Raw genomic sequence first — 21,144 nt, 5'->3', positions numbered from 1 at the left:
AAGTGGACTTTGGAGTCAGGCAGACATGAGTTCAGATCTTGGGTTCAGAACTTACTAGGTCTGTGATCTTGGGCAGGGTGTTTTACCTTTAAGTCGCAGCTTCCTCAACTAAATTAAATCTAATCAGAGCTGAAATTTTTAGAGAGCTTTCCACTCATCAGTCACATTTATTTCTTTTTAAGATTTTATTTATTTATTCATGATAGAGAGAGAGAGAGAGAGAGAGGCAGAGACACAGGCAGAAGGAGAAGCAGGCTCCATGCAGGGAGCCTGACGTGGGACTCGATCCCAGGTCTCCAGGATCATGCCCTGGGTTGAAGGCAGGAGATAAACCGCTGAGCAACCCAGGGATCCCCAGTCACATTTATTAAATATATTGCTTATTTCAATCCTCATCTTAATCTAAGGCACAGATATGAATTTTATCTCTGTTTTACAGATGAGAAAGTAGAGTCTTAAAGGGAGAGATTGGGCAGCTGAGGTGGCTCAGTGGTTTAGCGCCGCCTTTGGCCCAGGGTGTGATCCTGGAGACCCAGGATCGAGTCCCACATTGGGCTCCCTGTATGGAGCCTGCTTCTCCCTCTGCCCATGTCTGTCTTCTCTGTGTCTCTCATGAATTAATAAATAATTTTTTTAAGGGAGAGATTAACTTGCCTGAGGTCACCCACCCAATTTAGAGTTGAAATGCAAAGCCAGGATCAGTCTGACCCTAGAACTTGTGCCCCGAACACCACTTTATTCTACATTATATGGAACTGCTATATATAATTCAACAACTGCTGGGAGGATAAAAGTTATAATGACTAAAACATTTTGCACAGTGTCTGACACATGGTACTTATTATAGGTCAGCTACAATGTTATGTATTAGAAGACACAGGACTGGAGCTATAGAGGTATTTTGGTGGAGTAGCCATTGACTGATGGTGTATATTTGTCATATCAAGTTGTTTTGGAAGCAAGCCCCTGGATCCCTCACTGACTCAGCCCCAGCCCTGCCCAACACATGCCTCTTCCAAGTTACACAATTGGGCCAGACATAGCTTTCCCTGATTAAAGCAGGGGGGGGAAGGCAGCCTGGGTGCTCAGCGGTTTAGCGCCACCTTCAGCCCAGGACCTGATCCTGGAGACCCCAGGTGGAGTCCCACGTCAGGCTCCCTGCATGGAGCCTGCTCCTCCCTCTGCCTCTCTCTCTCTCTCTCTCTCTCTCTCTGTGTCTCTCATGAATAAATAAATGAAGTCTTTGAAAAAAATAAATAAACCAGGGGTTAAAGTGAAGGTGGATTTTAAATATTTTATTTATTTATTTTTTAGAGAGAGAAAGAGAAAGTACCAATGTGAGCAGGGCGGAGGGGCAGAGGGAGAGAGAGAGAGAGAGAGAGAGAGAGAGCTAATCCTTTTTTAAAAAGATTTATTTATTTATTTATTTATTTATTTATTTGAGAGAGAAAGAGAATGAGAACATGAATGGGAGGAGGGGCAAAGGACAAGCAGACTCCTTGCTGGGCAGGGAGCCCAATGCAGGGCTCAAGTCCAGAACCCTGAGCCGAAATCAAGAGTTGGATGCTTAACTGAGCCCATGTGCCTCTGAAGGTGGATTTTATTTTATTTATTTATTTTTTAAGATTTTATTCATTTATTCATGAGAGGGAGAGAGAGAGACAGAGAGAGAGAGAGGCACAAAGACACAGGCAGAGGGAGAAGCAGGCTCCATGCAGGGAGCTCGATGTGGGACTCGATTCCTGGTCTCCAGGATCAGGCCCTGGGCTGAAGGCGGTGGTAAACTGCTGAGCCACCCGGGCTGCCCTGAAGGTGGATTTTAAATACAAATAGCCTGAGATAATTCTGAAGCAGTAAACAATAAGTATTGGGACATAGTGGCGATGTCCCAATTCTTCATTCTTCACTTCCATTTGAGGCCTAGATGAAAGAAGGAACAAAATTGAAAACTTAATTATTTGAAGCTTATTGATTGAAATTTTATTTCAAAATCATGTTCATAGCAGCAATGTCCACAATAGCCAAATTGTGGAAGGAGCCTCAATGTCCTTCAACAGATGAATGGTTAAAGAAGATGTGGTCTTTATATACAATGGCATATTACTCAACTGTCAGAAAGGACGCATACCCACCATTTGCTTCGACATGAATGGAACTGGAGGGTATTATGCTGAGTGAAGTAAGTCAAATCGGAGAAGGACAATCATCATATGGTTTCACTCATATGGGGAATATAAGAAATAGTGAAAGAGATTATAAGGGAAAGGAGGGGAACTGAGTGGGGAATATTAGAGAGGAAGACAAACCATGAGAGACTCCTAACTCTGGGAAATGAACAAGGGGTAGTGAGTGGAAGGGGAGGTGGGCGGGGGGGTAACTGGGTGATGGGCACTGAGGGGGGCACTTGATGGGATGAGCACTGGATGTTATGTGATATGTTGACAAATCAAACTTCAATTAAAACAAACAACAACAAAAAATCATATTGCCTCTGTCAACTGCAATATTGATGAGGCAGCTATGGCTTCTCTGAAACTTTTGAAATGCCCATTCCATTTGATAACCATCAAGATCTACTCTTAAACATAGATAGATATGGGTATAAATATATTAAAATATATAATATTTTATACATTTTATAGTTATGTAAAAATAAATTTATATAAAATATAAATGTATATAATATATATTTATATTGTATTATATATTTATATAATATTTATACATATTATATATAAATATATTCTAAGGGATTTTAAAGGAAGAAGGAAGATGAAGACTTTACATTCTAAATTACCTCCAACTTCACAGAAGGAGAAGCTAAGATATAGCAGCTGCTCGTGTTAGGAGTGCCTGACCTAAGATGAGCCAGGAATATGGCCTGAGTCTAATCTTGAACTTTGCAGAAGAAGAAATTCAGATTTTTCTAGAATGATCAGGAGCTTCTGGGAGATGTGACAGATGTTAAATACAGGAAACAGTATAGACTAGTCAGCTGTTTTCCTTAACAATGGAGGCCAATGCTTTCTAAAAATGAAAGCCTTACAGGGGATCTTGTTAGCAAATGTGAGTATTTTTACCTCCGGAGAGTATTTTCAGAGTATTTATACATTCTCAGTGTTAAGATTACCATATCAAAGAATCTACTTATTTACCCAGCTTGGACACTTACCAGATGTGTACCTTTGAGAAAGTTGAATTCTCTGTGCCTCCGTTTTATTATCTCTAAAATGGAGATAACGGGTAGCCCCGGTGGCGCAGCGGTTTAGCGCCGCCTTCGGTCCAGGGTGTGATCCTGGAGACTCAGGATTGAGTCCCACATTGGGCTTCCTGCATGGAGCCTGCTTCTCCCTCTGCCTGTGTCTCTGCCTCTCTCTCTCTCTCTCTCTCTGAATAAATAAATAAATAATCTTAAAAATAATAAAAAATAAAATGGAGATAATGTATATGTATCTCACAGAGATGTGAGAATATAGGCAAAGCATTAACAATCAGCATCAGTAGCTGGTTGTAGTTAGAGCTCGATAAATAATAACACACACTTATTTTAAATTTTGTACTTATTTCAAATTGAAGCTTCTTGAAAACAATTTAATGTTCAGCCTCCCCCAAACCTTAGGGAAACTGAGGCAGCTCAGCTTCTTAGGAAATCTTGTTCACCTCTACACTTCCTCCCCATCTCTCCTAAATGGAAAATGTTAAGGTTATATAATGTTCCTATCTGTAATTCTCCAAGTTAAGAACTTCCTCTTAGGTTCTGGGCGGGGTGATGAGCATTGGTTTTATTCTCCATGCAGACAGCATATTCTCACCCACCTGCTTCTGAGATACCAGTGCCTCTTTTGTCATCAAATCTGATGTCAGCATCTTGTTTTCTTATTTAAGGCAACAAATCTGCATGGTCAAGTATAGGGGTTTTCCTAGTAGAACCAACATAAATGAGGTGAATCTTTATCCAGGTTACCTTTTTCATCCAGTAATCTCATCTCTGGAATTTATAAATATACCAATCAAAGAAAGAAAAGGCCATCTGCCTATGTGGCTGGCTTAATTTTAATAGTGCACAATTATTATAATCTGCTGGGATACTGTGCTGCAAAACAAACAACCTTGAAATCTCAGGTGTACAATAATAAGCACGTATTTCTCACATATGCATTTGCAGTCAGCTGGGGTTTGGGTTCTTAAAAACGATTTTATTTATTTATTTGACACAGAGAGTGAGAGCACAAGTAGGGGGAGCAAGCAGGCAGGGCAGAGGGAGAAGCAGGCTTCCCACTGAGCCTTCCCCATATGGGGCTCCATCCTAGGACCCGGGGACCATGACCCGAGACAAAGGCAGATACTTAACCGATTGAGTTACTGAGGAGGCCCCAGGTCAGCTGGGTTTTGTTTAACCTAGTAGGGATCAGTTGAACCTGGCTCCAGGCTGTGAGCTGACTGCAAGTCCACTTCATATCTCTCACTCATCAGTGACTGCTGGGCTACCCAAGACATAGTTTTTGCATGGCCAGAGAAGAAGCCCAAGAGAACAGCCCTACTGCTGAAGTGGTAAAGCCTCTGTGCACATCACAACCATTGACATTTAACTAGCCATATAAAGTCACACGGCCAAACCCACATCAAGGGGGTAGAAATATACTCCTGCTCCAATGTTAGGAACTACAGTGATGGAGTGTTGGGAACAGTAATGCAATCTACAACAATGATTCACAAAAAGTTTCAGTGGAGAAAACGCACCCAAGATATAAAATTGATTGTACAACTCGATCATAACATACTATTTTTGTATATCAACAAAGAATGGAAATAAATAAGCAAATAGGAAAAAATTATGCCTGAATAACAAGATGATAAGAACTTTTTATGTTGTCTTTCTCCATTTCTCAAACTTACATAATAGAATTATGTCACCCTTCTTTTTGAAAAAAAGATTTTTTAAAATTTATTCATGGGAGACAAAGAGAGAGAGAGGGAGGCAGAGACACAGGCAGAGGGAGAAGTAGGCTCCATGCAGGGAGCCCAACGCAGGACTCCACCCTGGTACTTGATCCCGGGACTCGATTCCGGGACTCCAGGATCACACCCTGGGCCAAAAGCAGGTGCTAAACCGCTGATCCACCTGGGGATCCCCTGTCACCCTTCTAAGTTTTAGATGCTTGTAATAGGTAAGTTATTTCATCAAATTGTTTTATGCATTATATTAAGAGTCTACAGAAAAGTTTAGATTTCTAAGTCAATTATTCTTAGTCCCCACCAATTCCAAATCTCCAACTCAAATCTTTTTTTTTTTTAAAGATTTTATTTATTTATTCATGAGAGACACAGAGAGAGGCAGAGCCATAGGCAAAGGGAGAAGCAGGCTGCCTGCAGGGAGCCCGATACAGGACTCCATCCCAGGAGCCGGGGATCACAACAAGCTGAAGGCAGATGCTCAACCACTGAGCCACCCAGGTGCTCCTTTCCAACTCAAATCTAATGAACTTCCAGCAACCTGGACCTTTAATTTTGCCCCTTGCCTAAAAACAGTTTAAATTCCTTCATTCTATTCTTCATTATGTCAGTGTTGATTATTCTCCACACTGAACTCTTTGAAGATTCTAAAATTAGATATCCGTTTCAGTGAACAGAGGCATTGTCCCTAGTAGATTCTGATTTTCAAAGCAGCAGGTCCATTCAACAAATAATTACTGAGCACTTGCCATGTTCGAGGCACTGCACTAGTTGCATGCATTTGGGGAAATAAAGATGCCTGAGTGACCATCCTTACTCTCAAGGAGCTCACAGTCTGATGGGAAGAGAAATGTGTATATATCTATCTGAGGACAGAAAGAACAGATGTGAAGATGGGTTCAATAGTTCTCAACCCTGGTGGCATATTAGAATCATCTGGACAGCTTTTAATGAATATTAATGCTCAAGCCTGCAGCTGAAGATGCTTGTTTAATTGGTTAGGTGTTGGGGCTGATCACTGGTTTTGGTTTTGGTTTTTTAAAGTAGACTCCACACCCAGCATGGAGCCCAACATGGGGCTTGAACTCACAACCCTGAGATCAACACCTGAGCTGAAATCAAGAATCAGGCTTTTCACTGAGCCATTCACACTCCCCAGATCACAGGTATTTTTAAAAGCCTCTTTGCCCCCCATCCCCCGGGGGGGCAGATGATTTTAATGAGTAGCCAGAATTGAGAACCACTGAGTTAGCTTTTCTACTTTCAGTCAGACTGAGCTGTTTGAGTAGACTAAGAGCTGATAGACTCTCACATTCAATATATAAAACAATTCATTTTCAAATGAGTTATTTTATCAAATTATACATAGGGTTTTAAAAAGTTGAATGATACTGATGCTTATGACTAAATTATAACAGTTCCCTGTTTTTCCTATTCCCTAATCCCTCTCCACTTTTGACTATTTATCGAGAATGCACACATCTCCAAATATTAATGCACTGCTATCTTCTGCTTCATCTGAAATTAATTAATTGTTGAACTTTGTGTCTCCAAAGTACCCAAAGTACCCAAAACCCCAAGGAAAGGTAAAAAGGTTGAAATGTCAAGTAATTGAAGCAGCAAGAGGCAGGGGAGAAGTTCTTCTGTTCAATCCTTTCACCAAGACATCTGGCCATTAGGTTCAGACTGGCCCATCTGGTGGCCTGAGTGATTTTGAGAGGCCGCTTTGAGTGCTTTTCCAAGCCCTGCCTGTTTTCTCATCTCTTAGAAAGCTGATGAGCTTTATCTGAAATTATAGCCAGAGGAATATTTCCACACTTTCTTTTGCACTCATGCCTCCCTGGCATCAATAAAGTTGTCCTAAACCTTTCCAGGACTTAAAAGCAATCTGGAAATCAGAATATCTTCAAAGCAGCTTAAAAATCCTTACAAACAGGAAAGCAAGATTGCATTGAAGAGCTTAGCAATTTTGGGGGCTGACTAGAGAAAGGGAACTTTTGATTTTATTTCTATTTCACATACGTTAGAAAGAAGACATGATAGGAACATGTTGCATAGATATGATGATGCCAACAGCTACTTCTGTGGCATACTTTAGAATGAGTTTGGCACTATCATCAAGTCTTTTAAGCCATAGAATGGCTGCAAAAAGGAGAGACCAAATTTAAGTTAGGGGGATGGTGAAAGTTTACTTGAGGCGTTGGACATTTGAACAAGAACTTGTTGGCAAGTAAGGATTTCAGCAGGTAGAGGGGCAGACAAGGGTTTGAAAGCTGAGAAGAGAACACAGCCAGGAGCCAGGAGTATGTACGGGTGGGGTGGTATAGTTAGTAGCATTGCCATCCAGGCTCCCTGTAACCTTATGAGCTAGATTAAAATAAACACCAAATCATAATGGAAGAGCTCAGAGATGTACAAAGGCCTCCTGTACACAGACCATTTCCCAGGCCAGCAGCAGAGTATAAGCAGTTTTGAGCCTAGGTGAATGTAACAATATGTAGAGAATGAATGTGAGCAAAGTGTGTCTGTGTTGGGAGGAGTGAGGGCGAAGGTTGGTGGTCAACTTTAGAAACTAGGAGAGAAGAGAAATTTCATCTGAGGCAGAGAATGTGGAACATTTTGTCACCTTTAGCATTCTAAATTTGCATTATTTTGTAAGCCTGACCTATCTAGTCCTTGTGGTGAAATATCCCTATTTTAGAGATGATTGCAGTAGTCTAACATTGCCTAGAGTCTTCATACATTTGAATGAGATTACCACTGTTGCAAAGCTCTGCTTGTATAATTTGGCTTCCTATGTTAGTGTTGAATATACTGATTAGCAAAAGTATCTGGCCCACTTGTTACTACAATCCTTACTATGAATTGATAGAGTGATATTTTAATTTATGCATTGGTCTTTTGTGAGCTTGATTACCATAAAGCCATCCCCAAGAGACTAATCCATATTTAGTGCAAAGAGGAAATCAAGTTCTAGGCCCATAAATCTTGAGACCCAAAGCCAGTAAGAGGTCTAACCAAGGTACTGCCCTTGAGATAGCCAATCAACGTTCATAGCCTGGAGGGCATCCTATCTCCTACTCTCAAAATAGGCCAGCAAGGCTGGGGGTGCCTTATACATATTGGGAGAGGAAGTAGAACAAAGGATATGTTAGAAGAGTAAGTCAGGGTGTATCATGGAATACCTTGGAAATGGGTTTGACCTGAAGACTTCAGGGACTCACTGCAGATATATTGGCAGGGGATGCCACACACTCCATTCTTTATCTAAGGACAAGGTCTGGTCCCTGAAAGATGGACTGGTCTAGGAAGACCAGAGGCAGAGGACCAATCTTCAGTCTGCTATCACTGTACAGGAAGGAGGTGAAGTGGATGGGGAAAAGGACAGTGACAGCGCATAGAATGGAAGGGTCTCGCCCAAGAGACGTCTCCGTGGCTCCACACTATCCATACTTACTATGCCTTGATTTCCTCACTGATAATACGTGAGAAGGAGTGGCCGCCACCTGCCTGGGAGAAGGGACACTGTCCTTCCTGACTGCCTGTACTGTTAAAAATAATTTTCAGAAAGCTTCCCTCTTTTCATAAAACAGGTAGAGGTGTTTAATGGCCCGTGAGGCAAAGCGGAGCTTATGAGCTTCTTCTGACAGGGTCCATTCTGGACTAAGCCCAAACACAATATTCCTCTCCAGGCCTGAAAACTGCTGAATACTGTCTAAAACGATGCAACTGCCCCAAACGCCAGAGGCCTGGCTAAACACAACCTTTGTCACTCCATGGGTTTCAAATAATTCCATTGCTTTTAGAAGTGCACACTCATAGCGTCCTCTGTCCTCCCCTTTCCTGCACAGAATTGCAATGTCTTGAGGCTGATAGCCACATTGGAACAGGTTGTGACACCTTTTGGCCACCCGTTTCACAATTTGTTCCATAGTCAGGCTAGTCTCTGTCTCAAACACCCCAGGCAGAGCCTGGGCACCCACTGCTTCCTCGTAGGCAGCTTCCCTGAACAATGACAGTGTGTCTGGGGCCAGGCTGGAGGGAGGATTTGCTTTGATCCTCTTCATTTCCTCTTTCATGACCATTGCTATTTCCAGAGCACAGTGGATTCCATTGGTGATTGTTTTTCGGGGAAACTGAGCAGATGGAGTGGGAAGACCATTAATATCTGCACAATGGATCTGAAAAGGGTCCAGAAAAATCCAGAGGATCCCGTGATGAAGGTTTTCACTGCCAGCTCCCTTCACCTTTGGATGAGTGATGCTCCTGGCCTTCAAGTACCAGTCTCCATATTTACTGCAGAAATTCTCAGCATCATCCATCACTATGTGTTTAATCTTAAGGAACTCCCCTTGTAAGAAGATCTTCCGGGTCACAGCTTGGCAGGTGGTTTGTTGGCTGAGAGGATGAAAGAGAGAATAAGGTTTCAGGCATATAAACAAAGGGACCAACATGTATTCATTACTACGTGGATTGGAATCAGAGGCTGGTTCTCATGAGAGGCTGATCCATGGATTCGTGGTGTCTGGAACACTACAGAACTGCTCTACTTACAAATGATCTGCAGACAGAATACATAATTGCAAACCTTCCTCTTTGGGGTTATCTAACTAAATCTGCATGTGAAACTTTTTGAGATGAACCCAGGTAGGAGATTTTATTTCTATTACTACTCTTTTTCTGCTGCTTGGCAATCTCTGAAGACAAGCTCATTACATGGAAAGGAAATCTCAAAAGTAACTTATACTTGCTGCTACTGTTACTTAACTTTCTGTCCTTTTTAGAGCTGGAGAACAGGTCCCTAGAGACATAATTTTTATGTGCAAAAAGGTATGAGCTAGAACAAATTCCTCTAAAGCAAGTCCTATCTCCCCTTCCCCTTGTAGTACAAAACCAAAGCCTCCCTAGGTTTTGGTAAGGAAAACATCAGGAGGTTGCTGAGTTCTGTGACATGTCAAGTAGGGTAACAAATCTACAGGGCTATGGTTCTCTGGAACTGCTACTGTGTTTCCTTAGCTCAATTTTCCTTTATAGTATGTTTCAACATATTAGAGGAGGCAAGAAACAACCAAGTTTATTACCATATTATTATATGACCAAGTTTGTTAAAAAAAATTATATAACTTGGCTGTTTCTTGCCTCCTCTAATTTGAATCTAAGTTATATCCCTTATTCTCACACATTTCCTGATTTTACATATGCAGTCCTTGGGGTTTTACCCCTTATGCTTTGAATCACAGCTACTCATGTTCTCCACCAGTTGGGACTGTGTAGACTTCTTGAAGAAAAGCACTGTTCTTAGCCCCCTCATACCAGGGGTTCAATAGATACTTGTTGAATTTGCCTTTAGACTGGGATATTTTTGACTTACCTATAAAACATAGCCCTCAGCATAGTTTATGAGATTCTCCATAATTTGGCATCTATCTCCTTTCCGATTTCATCATCTGCCACGTACCCCCATTCTCTCACTGCCCTAGTCAGACCCACTATTTTGATTCTCTCATGTGCCTTTGCACTTGCTGTGTGCCCTTTACCTAAAAAGCCCTCATTTTACTCACTCCTCCTACTGACTTCTTAAGAGTATGCGCAAGGATCTCCTTCCTTGGGGACTATCTGTTGATCAACCTCCAGCCTAAGTTAAGATGAGCATATCTTTATAACCATGTTGAGTGATGCCTTAGCTGCATAAATGTGTTGTTACACAACACTCACATTGCTTATTTTTTTGTCTCCTTTGTTAGACTTTATGGCCAGGTCTTCAATATGTTTTTCACCTGCTAATACTAAAAGTACACATTCCTAGCATAGAAGTGGTGCTCAAAAAGATTTATTGAATAAATAAGTAAACCAAACCAAAAATTAAAATGAGTTTGCCCTCATTTGTTGGATTGTATAACAACTAATTTCTTTTACTAAATTGATAGGTAAATATTTAAATCAGAGGCAGATTTGCATGTTTTCTGAAATTGTTGGTTCAGAAAAAGTCAAACAAATGAAAATATTTTATAAACAAAAACAAATGGTACTTAAATTCAAGTTCCTGTTAGGTATAATGTCTAATGAACTGAAATACTCTTTGGCTTTAAAGCATTAAATATCAAGCAAAATATATATGTAAAGCAGGACAAGTTTATATCTTCTTTTCTTAGAGTTAAGGCCAGAGATTGTAGGGGAAAAGTGTTTCTAGTTAGAGAAATTTAAAGTGATATATAGTTGGCTAATTTGTAATGAGATGTTCAAGCCTGAGCATTGCAAAGTATCCATCGATAGCTTAACTACCTGATGTTTTGGAAATGTGCATACAGTCTGGGCTCTCACATTTATGCAGCTAAGGCATCATCAAGTCTTAAGCTAAAAACACAAACTGCTTTTGTGATACTGTGGAAAAGACTGACTAAATGCTATGTATATTGTGTTGAGTCAGTGGAACTCTTACGTCACATAATCCTTTAAGGAGTCAGTTTCACAAACATAAAGAATCTCTTTGGGTTTGCACTGGAACAAATCTTTGATTTTCTCCATGATCTTTATGGCTAGGGCTGTCTTTCTGGTTCCCGGAAAGCAGTGGATGAACAATTCACGTGTCTCCTGAAGGCTTTCTGAGAGTAACTCACACTGCTCCTCTATGAGCAAGTTGAAAAACTCACAGCCCAGCTGGTCACTCAGAAGAGATCTGGAACACAGTGAGACTACAATAAGGGCCTGTAACAGGTCTTCCATTTCATCCTTGGTAGTAAGCCTGTAGGATTGGGGGTAGTGCACGAGGATTTCACCAGGGTTACACTGTATGCTGGGCAAGTACATCAGCCTTGGGATAACACACAGTTTCCCTGTGTAACCACCAACAGTTCCCAGTTTCTGCTTTAACTGATGAGCAGTGTTTCGGGCATACTCAAGCCCTCCATTCCAACTGGGGTTTTTTAAGATTGTATAGAGTACCGGGGGACTGTTAACTGCTATTAGGAGAGCATCACACAGAACACCCTCCTCTTTCCTTAAGCCAATATCACTAGCCCAGCTTCTAGAAAATATCACAATCCCCTGAGAACAAGGATATATCTGTGTCTTCATTAATTCCTCGAGTCCTTTATGATCCAAGAAGAGCTTCTTACAGAGAGATTCTGGTTTAAACTGTATCTCTTCCTGTGTCACTGAAAATGCAAGAAATAGAAGTTACTAACTAAAATTTACAAAAGCATATTGTAAGTATTCCTGCAACATCATAGGAAGAAATGAATCTAGCCATGAAACTATGGGTTTCCTTGGGTACACAGAAAGCACCCACTCTTATTTTGATGTAGTTCCGATAATTTGTTTTTGCTTTTGTTTTCCTTGCCTCTGGAGACCTATCTAGAAAGATCCAGTAATCACAAAACCCAGTATTTACTACCTGAAGAATACGAAAACACTAATAGGAAGGATATAGTCACCTCTATGTTTATTGCAGCATTACTTACAATAGCCAAACTATGAAAACAGCCCAAATGTCCATCCATAGATTAATGGATAAAAAAGGTATGCTATATACATTCAACAAGATGTTGTTCAGCCATTAAAAAGAATGAAATCTTGCCATTTGCAATGACATGGATGGATCGAGAGAGTAAAATGCTAGGCAATGTTAAGTTAGAGAAGGACAAATACCATATGATTTTACTCATACGTGGAATTTAAGAAACAAAACAAATGAACGAAGGAGGAAAAAGACACAAACCAAAAAGCAGACTCTTAACTATAGAGTACAATCAGATGGTTATCAGAGAGGAGGTGGGGGGGGTATGAATAAATTAGGTGAAGAAGATTAAGAGTACACTTATCTTGATGAGCACTGAGTAATATATGGAACTGCTGAATCACTGTATTATACACCTGCAACTAATATAACATTGTATGTTAACTATACTGAAATTAAAATTAAAAAATAATTTTTTTAAAAAAGAAAACACCCTCTCTTCACAGGCCAGGACTATGAAATTCCCATTTATGGCAGCTCTTGTACAGGGGAAGGTAACAGAGGTCTTCACAGGATAACCTTCTAGCACCCCCTCCCCAACCCCAAGTTATGTACTACCACAAGGAGGGTATTCCTTCCAGCTAAGGGTTTGTGTGTGTGTGTGTGTGTGTGTGTGTGTGTGAACCTGATGCTGTAAGGAAATAGGAACTTTCCTTTAGAACATCCATTCTTAACCATGTGGCAATTTTGCCCCCTGGGGGACATTTGGCAATGTCTGGAATATTTTTTGTCATAGCTGGAGAGGTGCTACTAGCATCTATAGTGAGTAGAGGGCAGGAAGGCTGCTAAACATTCAACAATTCACAAAGCAGCCTCTCTTAACAAAGAATTATCCAGTTCAAATATCGGTAGTGCCAAGATTGAGAAATTCTGTTTTAAGAAGAGTCCAGGTGACCCTGTGGCTCACTTCCTTCTCATTGGAAAGCCAGGGGGCAGTTCTCTTGTGGTGTAGACTCTCAAATTTAGAGAACAAAAGTCACGTGTAACTGGAAGCCCCAAAGGATACAGAAATGTAGTGTGGATACAACAAGTGAGAAGCAAGAGTCAGTCGTAATTATTATTTCAGGACCATTATGTCTGCTAAGTCCTGCACTTAACCTCCTCTAAGGAGAAAGCCTAGGACTAATTGCTACCAGTTCCTCCCAACTTATTTATTTATTTATTTAGTGAACTCTATGCCCAACGGGGTTCAAACTCACAACCCCGAGATTAAATCACATCTGTACTGACTAGGCCAGTCAGGTGTCCCCCTCCACCCTAATTTTATAAAATAGTCCCTTCAGCTGAAATCAAGAAAGAATACCTGGAAACAGACGCTGTTGCAGAGGCCCCTTAAATTCCAAGACTTTTATGGGAAATGATGGGCTTCCTAGTGTTGATGGAGCTGGTGCACACAAGGAGTCAGCGGCCAAACTGGAAGTTGCTAAACAAATACATGGCAAACTGTCTCAGATGAAAAAGAAAACTTTTTTTTTTTTTTTAAGAGAGGGAAAGAGGGATCCCTGGGTGGCTCAGCGGTTTGGTGCCTGCCTTTGGCCCGGGATGTGATTCTGGGGTCCCGGGATCGAGTCCCACATCGGGCTCCCTGCATGGAGCCTGCTTCTCCCTCTGCCTGTGTCTCTGCCTCTCGCTCTCTCTGTGTCTCTCATGAATAAATAAATAAAATCTTTAAAAAAAAATAAGAGAGGGAAAGAGTGAGAGATGGGGAGGGCAGAGCTGGAGGAGAGGGGAAATAAGCAGGCTCCACACCTAGCACCGAGACTGACACCACAGGGCTCCATCTCACAGCCCAGGGATCATGACCTGAGCCAAAATCAAAACTCAGATGCTTAACTGACTGAACCACACAGGCACCCCAGAAAACTCTCTTTCTTGCTTTTACTACTGTTGACATGTGATATGCATCAGTACCTGAGCCACTCTCACACTTTCTATGCCTCAAACAATTCACATATGTCAGGAAAAGAAGCCTGGGGACTCCAGCAGGGTTATCCATCTTCTTCTTCTTCTTCTTTTTTTAATCCATCTTCTAAGTCACTGTGTGACTCATCTTGGGCAAGTCATTTATTCCCTCTCGCATGCCAGAGTAAGCTGGTGACTCCTACGTTTCCTTCTAACTCTGATATTCTGATTCTTGGTCATCCCTAAGAGGAAAAACTTATAGTGGGGGATCAGAAAAAGTTAAGCACCGTATTTTTTTATATTGTTATAGTTTGTTTAAGCCCCCATTGAAAGTTTAGATGGAGCAGAAAGTGGTGGATCTCTAGTTTGGGGTATGTGTGTATATGAGAAAAGCAAACTCAAATTTAGGACAGGAAAATGATCCAGCAAAATCACTCAAGTCTTGATCCCGGCTTCTTTTATTAAATTTGAAACATATTGACCATGAAGTCACACCGATAAGTTTTATTCAGTCTGTAAGCCCTTACTGGACTGATTAGAAATCACCAGGGCTGATTCTGAGCCAAACCATGAAGGAAGTAAAAACGCTAGGAGTCTTCCTCCCCACCTCCACCCCTTGTTCCCCATCTCCTTTGCATCATTTTTCCCCCACTTGGTGGTGCTTCAAGCCCGCGGGCTGAAGGTGTTAGCTCCTAATGTTACAGAAACCATTGAGGTTTGTCAACAAGCTTCCCTTGAAAGAATTAGCAGAGTCATCCTTAATGTGTTTCTTTCAAATACCATCTTTAGAGGGTAACACTGTTGGTGAATGTTTTTGACTAGGACTATCAGGCTGCAAAATTCTTTCAACAGGCAGTTACAGTGCATAAAAGGGAACTCTCACTAACTCATAGCTGATGGGATAACTTTCCCAAAGTGGACTAAAATCCAAGCATTACTTGACCTCAAAGAGTTAATATTCTGAGTCTTCAGAACTGAAAAAAAATTTTTTTAAGATTTTTTTTATTTAAAAATTTTTAAATTTTATTATTCATGAGAGACAGAGACAGAGAGAGAGAGAGAGAGAGGCAGAGACACAGGCAAGAGAGAAGCAGCCTCCATGCAGGAAGCCCAATGTGGGACTCGATCCTGGGACTCCAGGATCACATCCTGGGCCGAAGGCAGATGCTCAACTGCTGAGCCACACAGGTGTCCCTAAGATTTTTTTTTTGAGATTTTATTTATTTATTCATGAGACACACACACACACACAGAGAGAGAGAGAGAGAGAGAGAGAGAGAGAGAGAGAGAGAGAGGCAGAGGCACAGGCAGAGCGAGAAGCAGGCCCCAGGCAGGGAGCCTGATGTGGGACTCGATCCAGGGTCTCAAGGATCACACCCTGGGCTGAAGGCAGCACTAAACCACTGAGCCACCGGGGCTGCCCAAGATTTCGTTTTAAAGTAATCTCTACACCCAACTTGGGGCTTGAAATCAAGACCCCAAGATCAAGAGTTGCATGGTTCACAGATTGAGTCAGCCAGGCACCCTGGAACGGACACTATTTTTAAAAGAAACTTATAATGGGAGATTATTTGTAAGCAAAAATAGCTTTCTTTCTTTCAAGATTTTTACTTATTTATTCATGAGAGACACAGAGAGGCGGAGACATAGGCAGAAAGGAGAAGCAGGTTCTCCGTGGGGAGCCTGATGTAGGACTCGATCTCAGGACCCTGGGATCACAGTCTGCACCAAAGGCAGACACTCAACCACTGAGCCACCGAGTTGCCCCACAAAACAGCCTTCTACTCTTCTATTAAAATACCTGACTGAACAGCCACAGAAGATACCGAAGGGGTTCCTCCCTGCCAACTGGATGACGACTTCTCTTCTGTTTTACTTGAGTGAACATCCAACATCATGGCCACCCAGTGCTCCACCGTCAGCCTTGTGACAGCATCATTCCTCATGATCCAAGAATCCGGGGCCTCTGTGAATACTACACAGCAGAAGGGCTCCACTTGAACCATGCAGACGTAACCGTACAGGACATCTTTTTGGTAGACATTCAAGATTTTGGTAGTGAAATGCACCTTTGGCTTCTCACAGCAGAAGTGGAATGTTGGCAACTTTTCTACACAGTTTTCTATTTCTTTTTTTAGTAAGTCGGGGTTCACTTTTTCTCGCTTACATCCAAATACTTCTTTGCTCTTATCATCTACCCCCAAAATTAGGTATCCTCCAAGAGTGTTGGCAAATGCAGAAACATAATGGGGCAGGATCTCTTTAACCCGGGGGACAATCTTTTTGGTGGTGAACCTTTTAAACTCGACATGGGTTGACTCAGTAAAATTGAGTTTCTCCTTATACATGAGCCTATCCTTTTGAAACAATTCTGAGGCAGAACTCCTCATATCTTTCTCTTCCTGAATGTCTCTGTCAGGAACTGTCTGAGAATTCAGGTCCCTCACCCTTGATCTTCCTCTTTGGGCTCTAGACTGCTTCTCTCTGAGAAGCTCCAGGGCACTCCTGGCAGTCAAATTGATGGTGGAAGTCAAAGCTCTCTGGTATAGATTGGAGTGCAAGCTGCAAATCCGTAGGGGAAGGCTGAAAACATCTGGATTCCAGGACTTCACAAAAATAAGGAGATTGTGCCCCTGCTGCACGTAGTCCAGGTATTTATGTGAACCTGAAGGAAGGAGCTTTTGGAAAGAAGTTTCCAGATCCTGTCCCAGCCCGTGGCATCGGTAACTGTAGGTTTCATCATCAATCTCTGCTTTGATCACACCCCCTCCAGAATTTAACAGCGCGCAGGTGGCTTGGATGATCTTCTTATTCTCAGTTCTTTTCAGATAGTTATTGATCATCTTCTTCCTGTTCTCTTCTCCAAAAGTCACCCTGCCCACGTGTACAACTGTCTCGGGATAGAGCATTTCCACATCAGTCTGGAGGCCCGCCATTCCAGCAGCCCCTCTGTGCTCCAAGTGGTAACAGAACGAGGTTCCAGTAAATAACCTGGACACAAACATTTCTATATTAACAAGAATCCCAGAGATTCAAGATATTTTCTTTGAAGTCATAAATTATCGGAGACACATTTTAACATTGGAAATAGTCTTTGATATTACCATTCTCTAACTACTTGGACAAGAGCCCGAGCCTTTCCAGCAGGAGCAGGCATAGATAAAGGTGAATGCTTAATATTTGGCCATAATGGAAAAATTACATTGCTAAAATTTTTAGTTGTTTTTCAGTTAAAATCAGGAAGTGGCAATAGTGAGCCCAGATTTAATGGGCATGGGTTGGCATGGGAGCTAAAGCAAGTTATTAAACAATATGCAGAAGTAGGGGTTGAAGCCAAAAGATGCTCCTATTTATAATTCAAAGGGGAAGGGAAGGAAGGCAACAGAGCACTAAGGGAGGATAGTACTGGGGTGTATATGTGATGTAGAAGATCTTGCTATAAGATCTTGCTATAAAAACAAACATAGCATTTGGTATTCTTTATGTGCTATTTTATAGATTTAAAAAATTTTACTCCTGAAAGAATTGCTACTGATACCAAATGCAGAAATCATTTTAGCTCCTCAAACCTCCTAAAAATACAGTTCTTGATACACAGTGTGAGGTAGGAGCAGGAGTTTTCTTTCCCTCCTAAGTAGTTCTGCTCTGTGCCATGGGAATCTCTAAGGCTTGGAAGAGAACTGAGCCTTTGGGACATACAAAGTCATTAAACTGTTGTCAACCTCCTTTTTGCTTCACAGACCAGAGAACAGCCACCCGAGTTGAAATCAGGGTTCTGAAGCAAATGTTTTTAGAAACAACCCCCTTAGCTTTTGCTAATTGCAAAACAAAATTTGGCTAACCTAAGTCAAAATTTTTCCTCTAAAAGAAGAGACCATTTCTTCTGTGTAATCTTCGCCAAGCAGAGGCCATGTGGGTGTTGTTTATACCCACCAACAGGGAAAAAAGTAGGCATCCCAAAGGATGGGTACCCTCTCCTGCCATTAGTTTGCTCTTGGTCACCTTCTCACTTTCTGCAGGCAAACCAGAATCAACCTATGAATTGTTTTTTCATACATAAGCATCTTCTATAGGCAAATGTAAAAGTATGGCTCTTAGAGAAATTTCTGAAAACATTTTATTCATATAATAGAATCACAGAAGTGTTTGGAAGGAACTTTAAAGACCTTCTGGTCTAACCATTTATCTGATTCTCTTTTAAAAAATTATTTATTTTAAGTAATCTCTACACCCAACATGGAGCTTGAACTCACGACTCTGAGATCAAGAGTCACACACTCCCCCAACTGAGCCAGGCAGGTGCTCCCATTTATTTGAGTCTCAAGTCCTCTCTGTAATATTCCCAAATCCAAACAAATTGCTTTCCAGCAACTGCTTGAACACTCCCAGCAACCAGTAACTCACTACCTCTCAAATTAGATCCTTCTGTTTTCTGAAAGCTGTGTTAGAAATGGCTTTCTGGGGACTTCTGCATAGCTCAGCGATTGAGCGGTTGAGCATCTGCCTTCGACTCAGGGCGGTGATCCTGAAGCCTGCTTCTCCCTCTGCCTATGTCTCTGCCTCTGTCTCTGTGTCTCTCATGAATAAATAAATAAAATCTTTAAAAAAAAAAAAGAAATGGCTCCCTGATTTTTCTTTTAAGATTTTATTTATTTGAGAGAGAGAGAGAAAGAGAGAGAGAGAGCACACATAAGAGAGGGGTGAGGGAGAGAGAAGAGGGGGAAGCAGATCCCCTGCTGAGCAGGGAGCCCAACACAGGGCTCTATCCAAGAACCCTGGGATCATGACCTGAGCTGAAGCCAAATGCTTAACCGACTGAGCCACCCAGGCGCTTGGCTTCCTGATTTTTCAACTCTAATTCACCTTCCTATAATTTCCACCTGCTGGGGCCCAAAGAACAAATCTAATTGCTTTTGAACTAGAAAGACCTATACTCTCTTGACTGCCAAGTCTGATTGATCGATGTTACTTGAATGCTGATAACAACTATGACAGAAAGAAAGTTTTCTGAGATTCTAGGTCCATATGAACATTCTTCTACACTTCCCCAAATTTCTCACTCACTATACTTTTCAAGTCTACAAGTTAGCTAGTCTTTTACTAAGCCCTTTGTGTGCTCAGACATGAATTATACCTAAGATGAGATGGATGAGATTTAAAAAAAAATTTTTTTTTTTTACCTGTGCTCTTGCTTTTTTCCTCTTGCTGTTTCAGTTCCACATCTGGCTCTGGTCTGAATATTTGCCTTCTGTCACAGCTCCTGCTGCCCTTTGATATCAGCCTGGGAGGAGCAGGAACATGCCAGACTCCCCTAGTCCTCATAACATTGACCCACTGAGGAAGGCTGATAAGAACCCAAGAGAAGCCTATGACAGGGCAGATTAGCAGGCCAGGCTCTGACCTCTGGGAGTGAATGAAGTGGTAATGGAAAAATTCAGCAGTTTTCCAGTGAGTGGCCAAAGCTAAACTTCCCACCCTTGAAGAACAGACTGCCATGACCACATGTGGTACAGGCATTTCCTGCCCCAGGTAACGTCATTTCGTAGTTGTAGATTTATTTTAAAGTGGGCTCCCCTCTATGTATATCCGTTATGAAAATTGCCAGTACATGCCATTACCCTCCAAATCACTTGTTCTGTTTACCTTTATCTTCTTTTTTCTGCTCTTCCTTTTCATTGGGCAAAAGACACAGCCTAGAAAAATGCTAATTGGTGAGGGGCTATCTATCCCTGGGTGAGAGGATTACACATGATTTTTTTTAATCTAATTTCTTTTCCTTTCCTTTTCTTTTTTTAAACTTTTTTTTTGTTTTTCCTGAATGTTTGCTATGAACAGCAATTGTTTTTATAATTAAAACAACCCAACTAAATAGGAAAAAAAAAAACAACAACAGATGAGTTATCTCTGATTTGAGGATGCTGATTAAACTGGAGCAAGCTCCTTTGTAGTAGGCTGAATAACAGCCACTGATGATTAAAATTACAAACCTGTAGGGATCCCTGGGTGGCGCAGCGGTTTGGCGCCTGCCTTTGACCCAGGGCGTGATCCTGGAGACCCGGGATCGAATCCCATGTCGGGCTCCCGGTGTATGGAGCCTGCTTCTCCCTCTGCCTGTGTCTCTGCCTCTCTCTCTCTCTCTGTGACTATCATAAAAAAAAAAAAAATTACAAACTTGTGTTAATTTATAAGGAAAAGAAGTCTTTGCAGATGTGATTAAGTAAAGATCTTGAGATTAGGGAATTATCCTCCATTATTTGGGTGGGCCCTGCATTCAGTCCAGTGTTCTCCTAAGACAGAGGCAGAAGGATGTGATACATACAAGAGGAGGCCGTGATGTGACCAAAGAGGCAGAGAGTCAAGCAAGCAATGTGGCCACCCAAGAGAAGGAATGCCAGCAGCCACCAGAAGCTGGAAGAAGAGCAGAGTATATTCTCCCCTAGAGCCTCTGGAGGGAGCACAGCCCTGCCACCATAGCCATGATTTGTGCCCAGTGAAACCGATGTCAAACTTCTGGCTGAGAGAATAAATTTCTGTTGTTTTAAACAACCAAGTTTGTGGCAATTTGTAATAGCACCCAAAGGAAACCAATATACTTGTCTCCCTCTAAATCATACCGCCAGACAACTCTGCATGTGTTTGGTTTTTTTTAAGAAACTATTCTTTTAGACAACATCATAAAACTTTTTTCACATCCCCCCACTTGTTAGCCTTAATCCTCATCTTTTAGTTGAGAAATAAAGCTTGAGGAGGTGAGGGAAAATCATAAAGGGTAC

At 41.6% G+C, this 21,144-nt stretch overlaps 1 protein-coding gene across 1 annotated transcript; it reads right to left on the bottom strand.

Annotated features, from left to right (window-relative positions):
* Positions 1-5,282: 5,282 nt before the first annotated feature.
* LOC112918101 (protein SLFN14-like) lies at positions 5,283-19,786 on the bottom strand. Its single transcript, XM_072747694.1, has 5 exons — positions 19,552-19,786; positions 16,173-17,362; positions 13,773-13,892; positions 11,393-12,107; positions 5,283-9,351 (listed from the first exon to the last, which is right to left on the bottom strand). Exons 2-5 carry the CDS (start codon positions 17,305-17,307, stop codon positions 8,517-8,519), a joined length of 2,805 nt encoding a protein of 934 aa, XP_072603795.1. The 5' UTR covers positions 17,308-17,362; positions 19,552-19,786; the 3' UTR covers positions 5,283-8,516.
* Positions 19,787-21,144: the final 1,358 nt, after the last annotated feature.

This window comes from Vulpes vulpes, chromosome 2 (assembly GCF_048418805.1).
Source record: "Vulpes vulpes isolate BD-2025 chromosome 2, VulVul3, whole genome shotgun sequence".
Lineage (NCBI taxonomy): Eukaryota > Metazoa > Chordata > Mammalia > Carnivora > Canidae > Vulpes > Vulpes vulpes.
The sequence above is the reverse complement of the archived record's forward strand: the minus strand, read 5'-3'. Positions and strand labels throughout refer to the sequence as shown.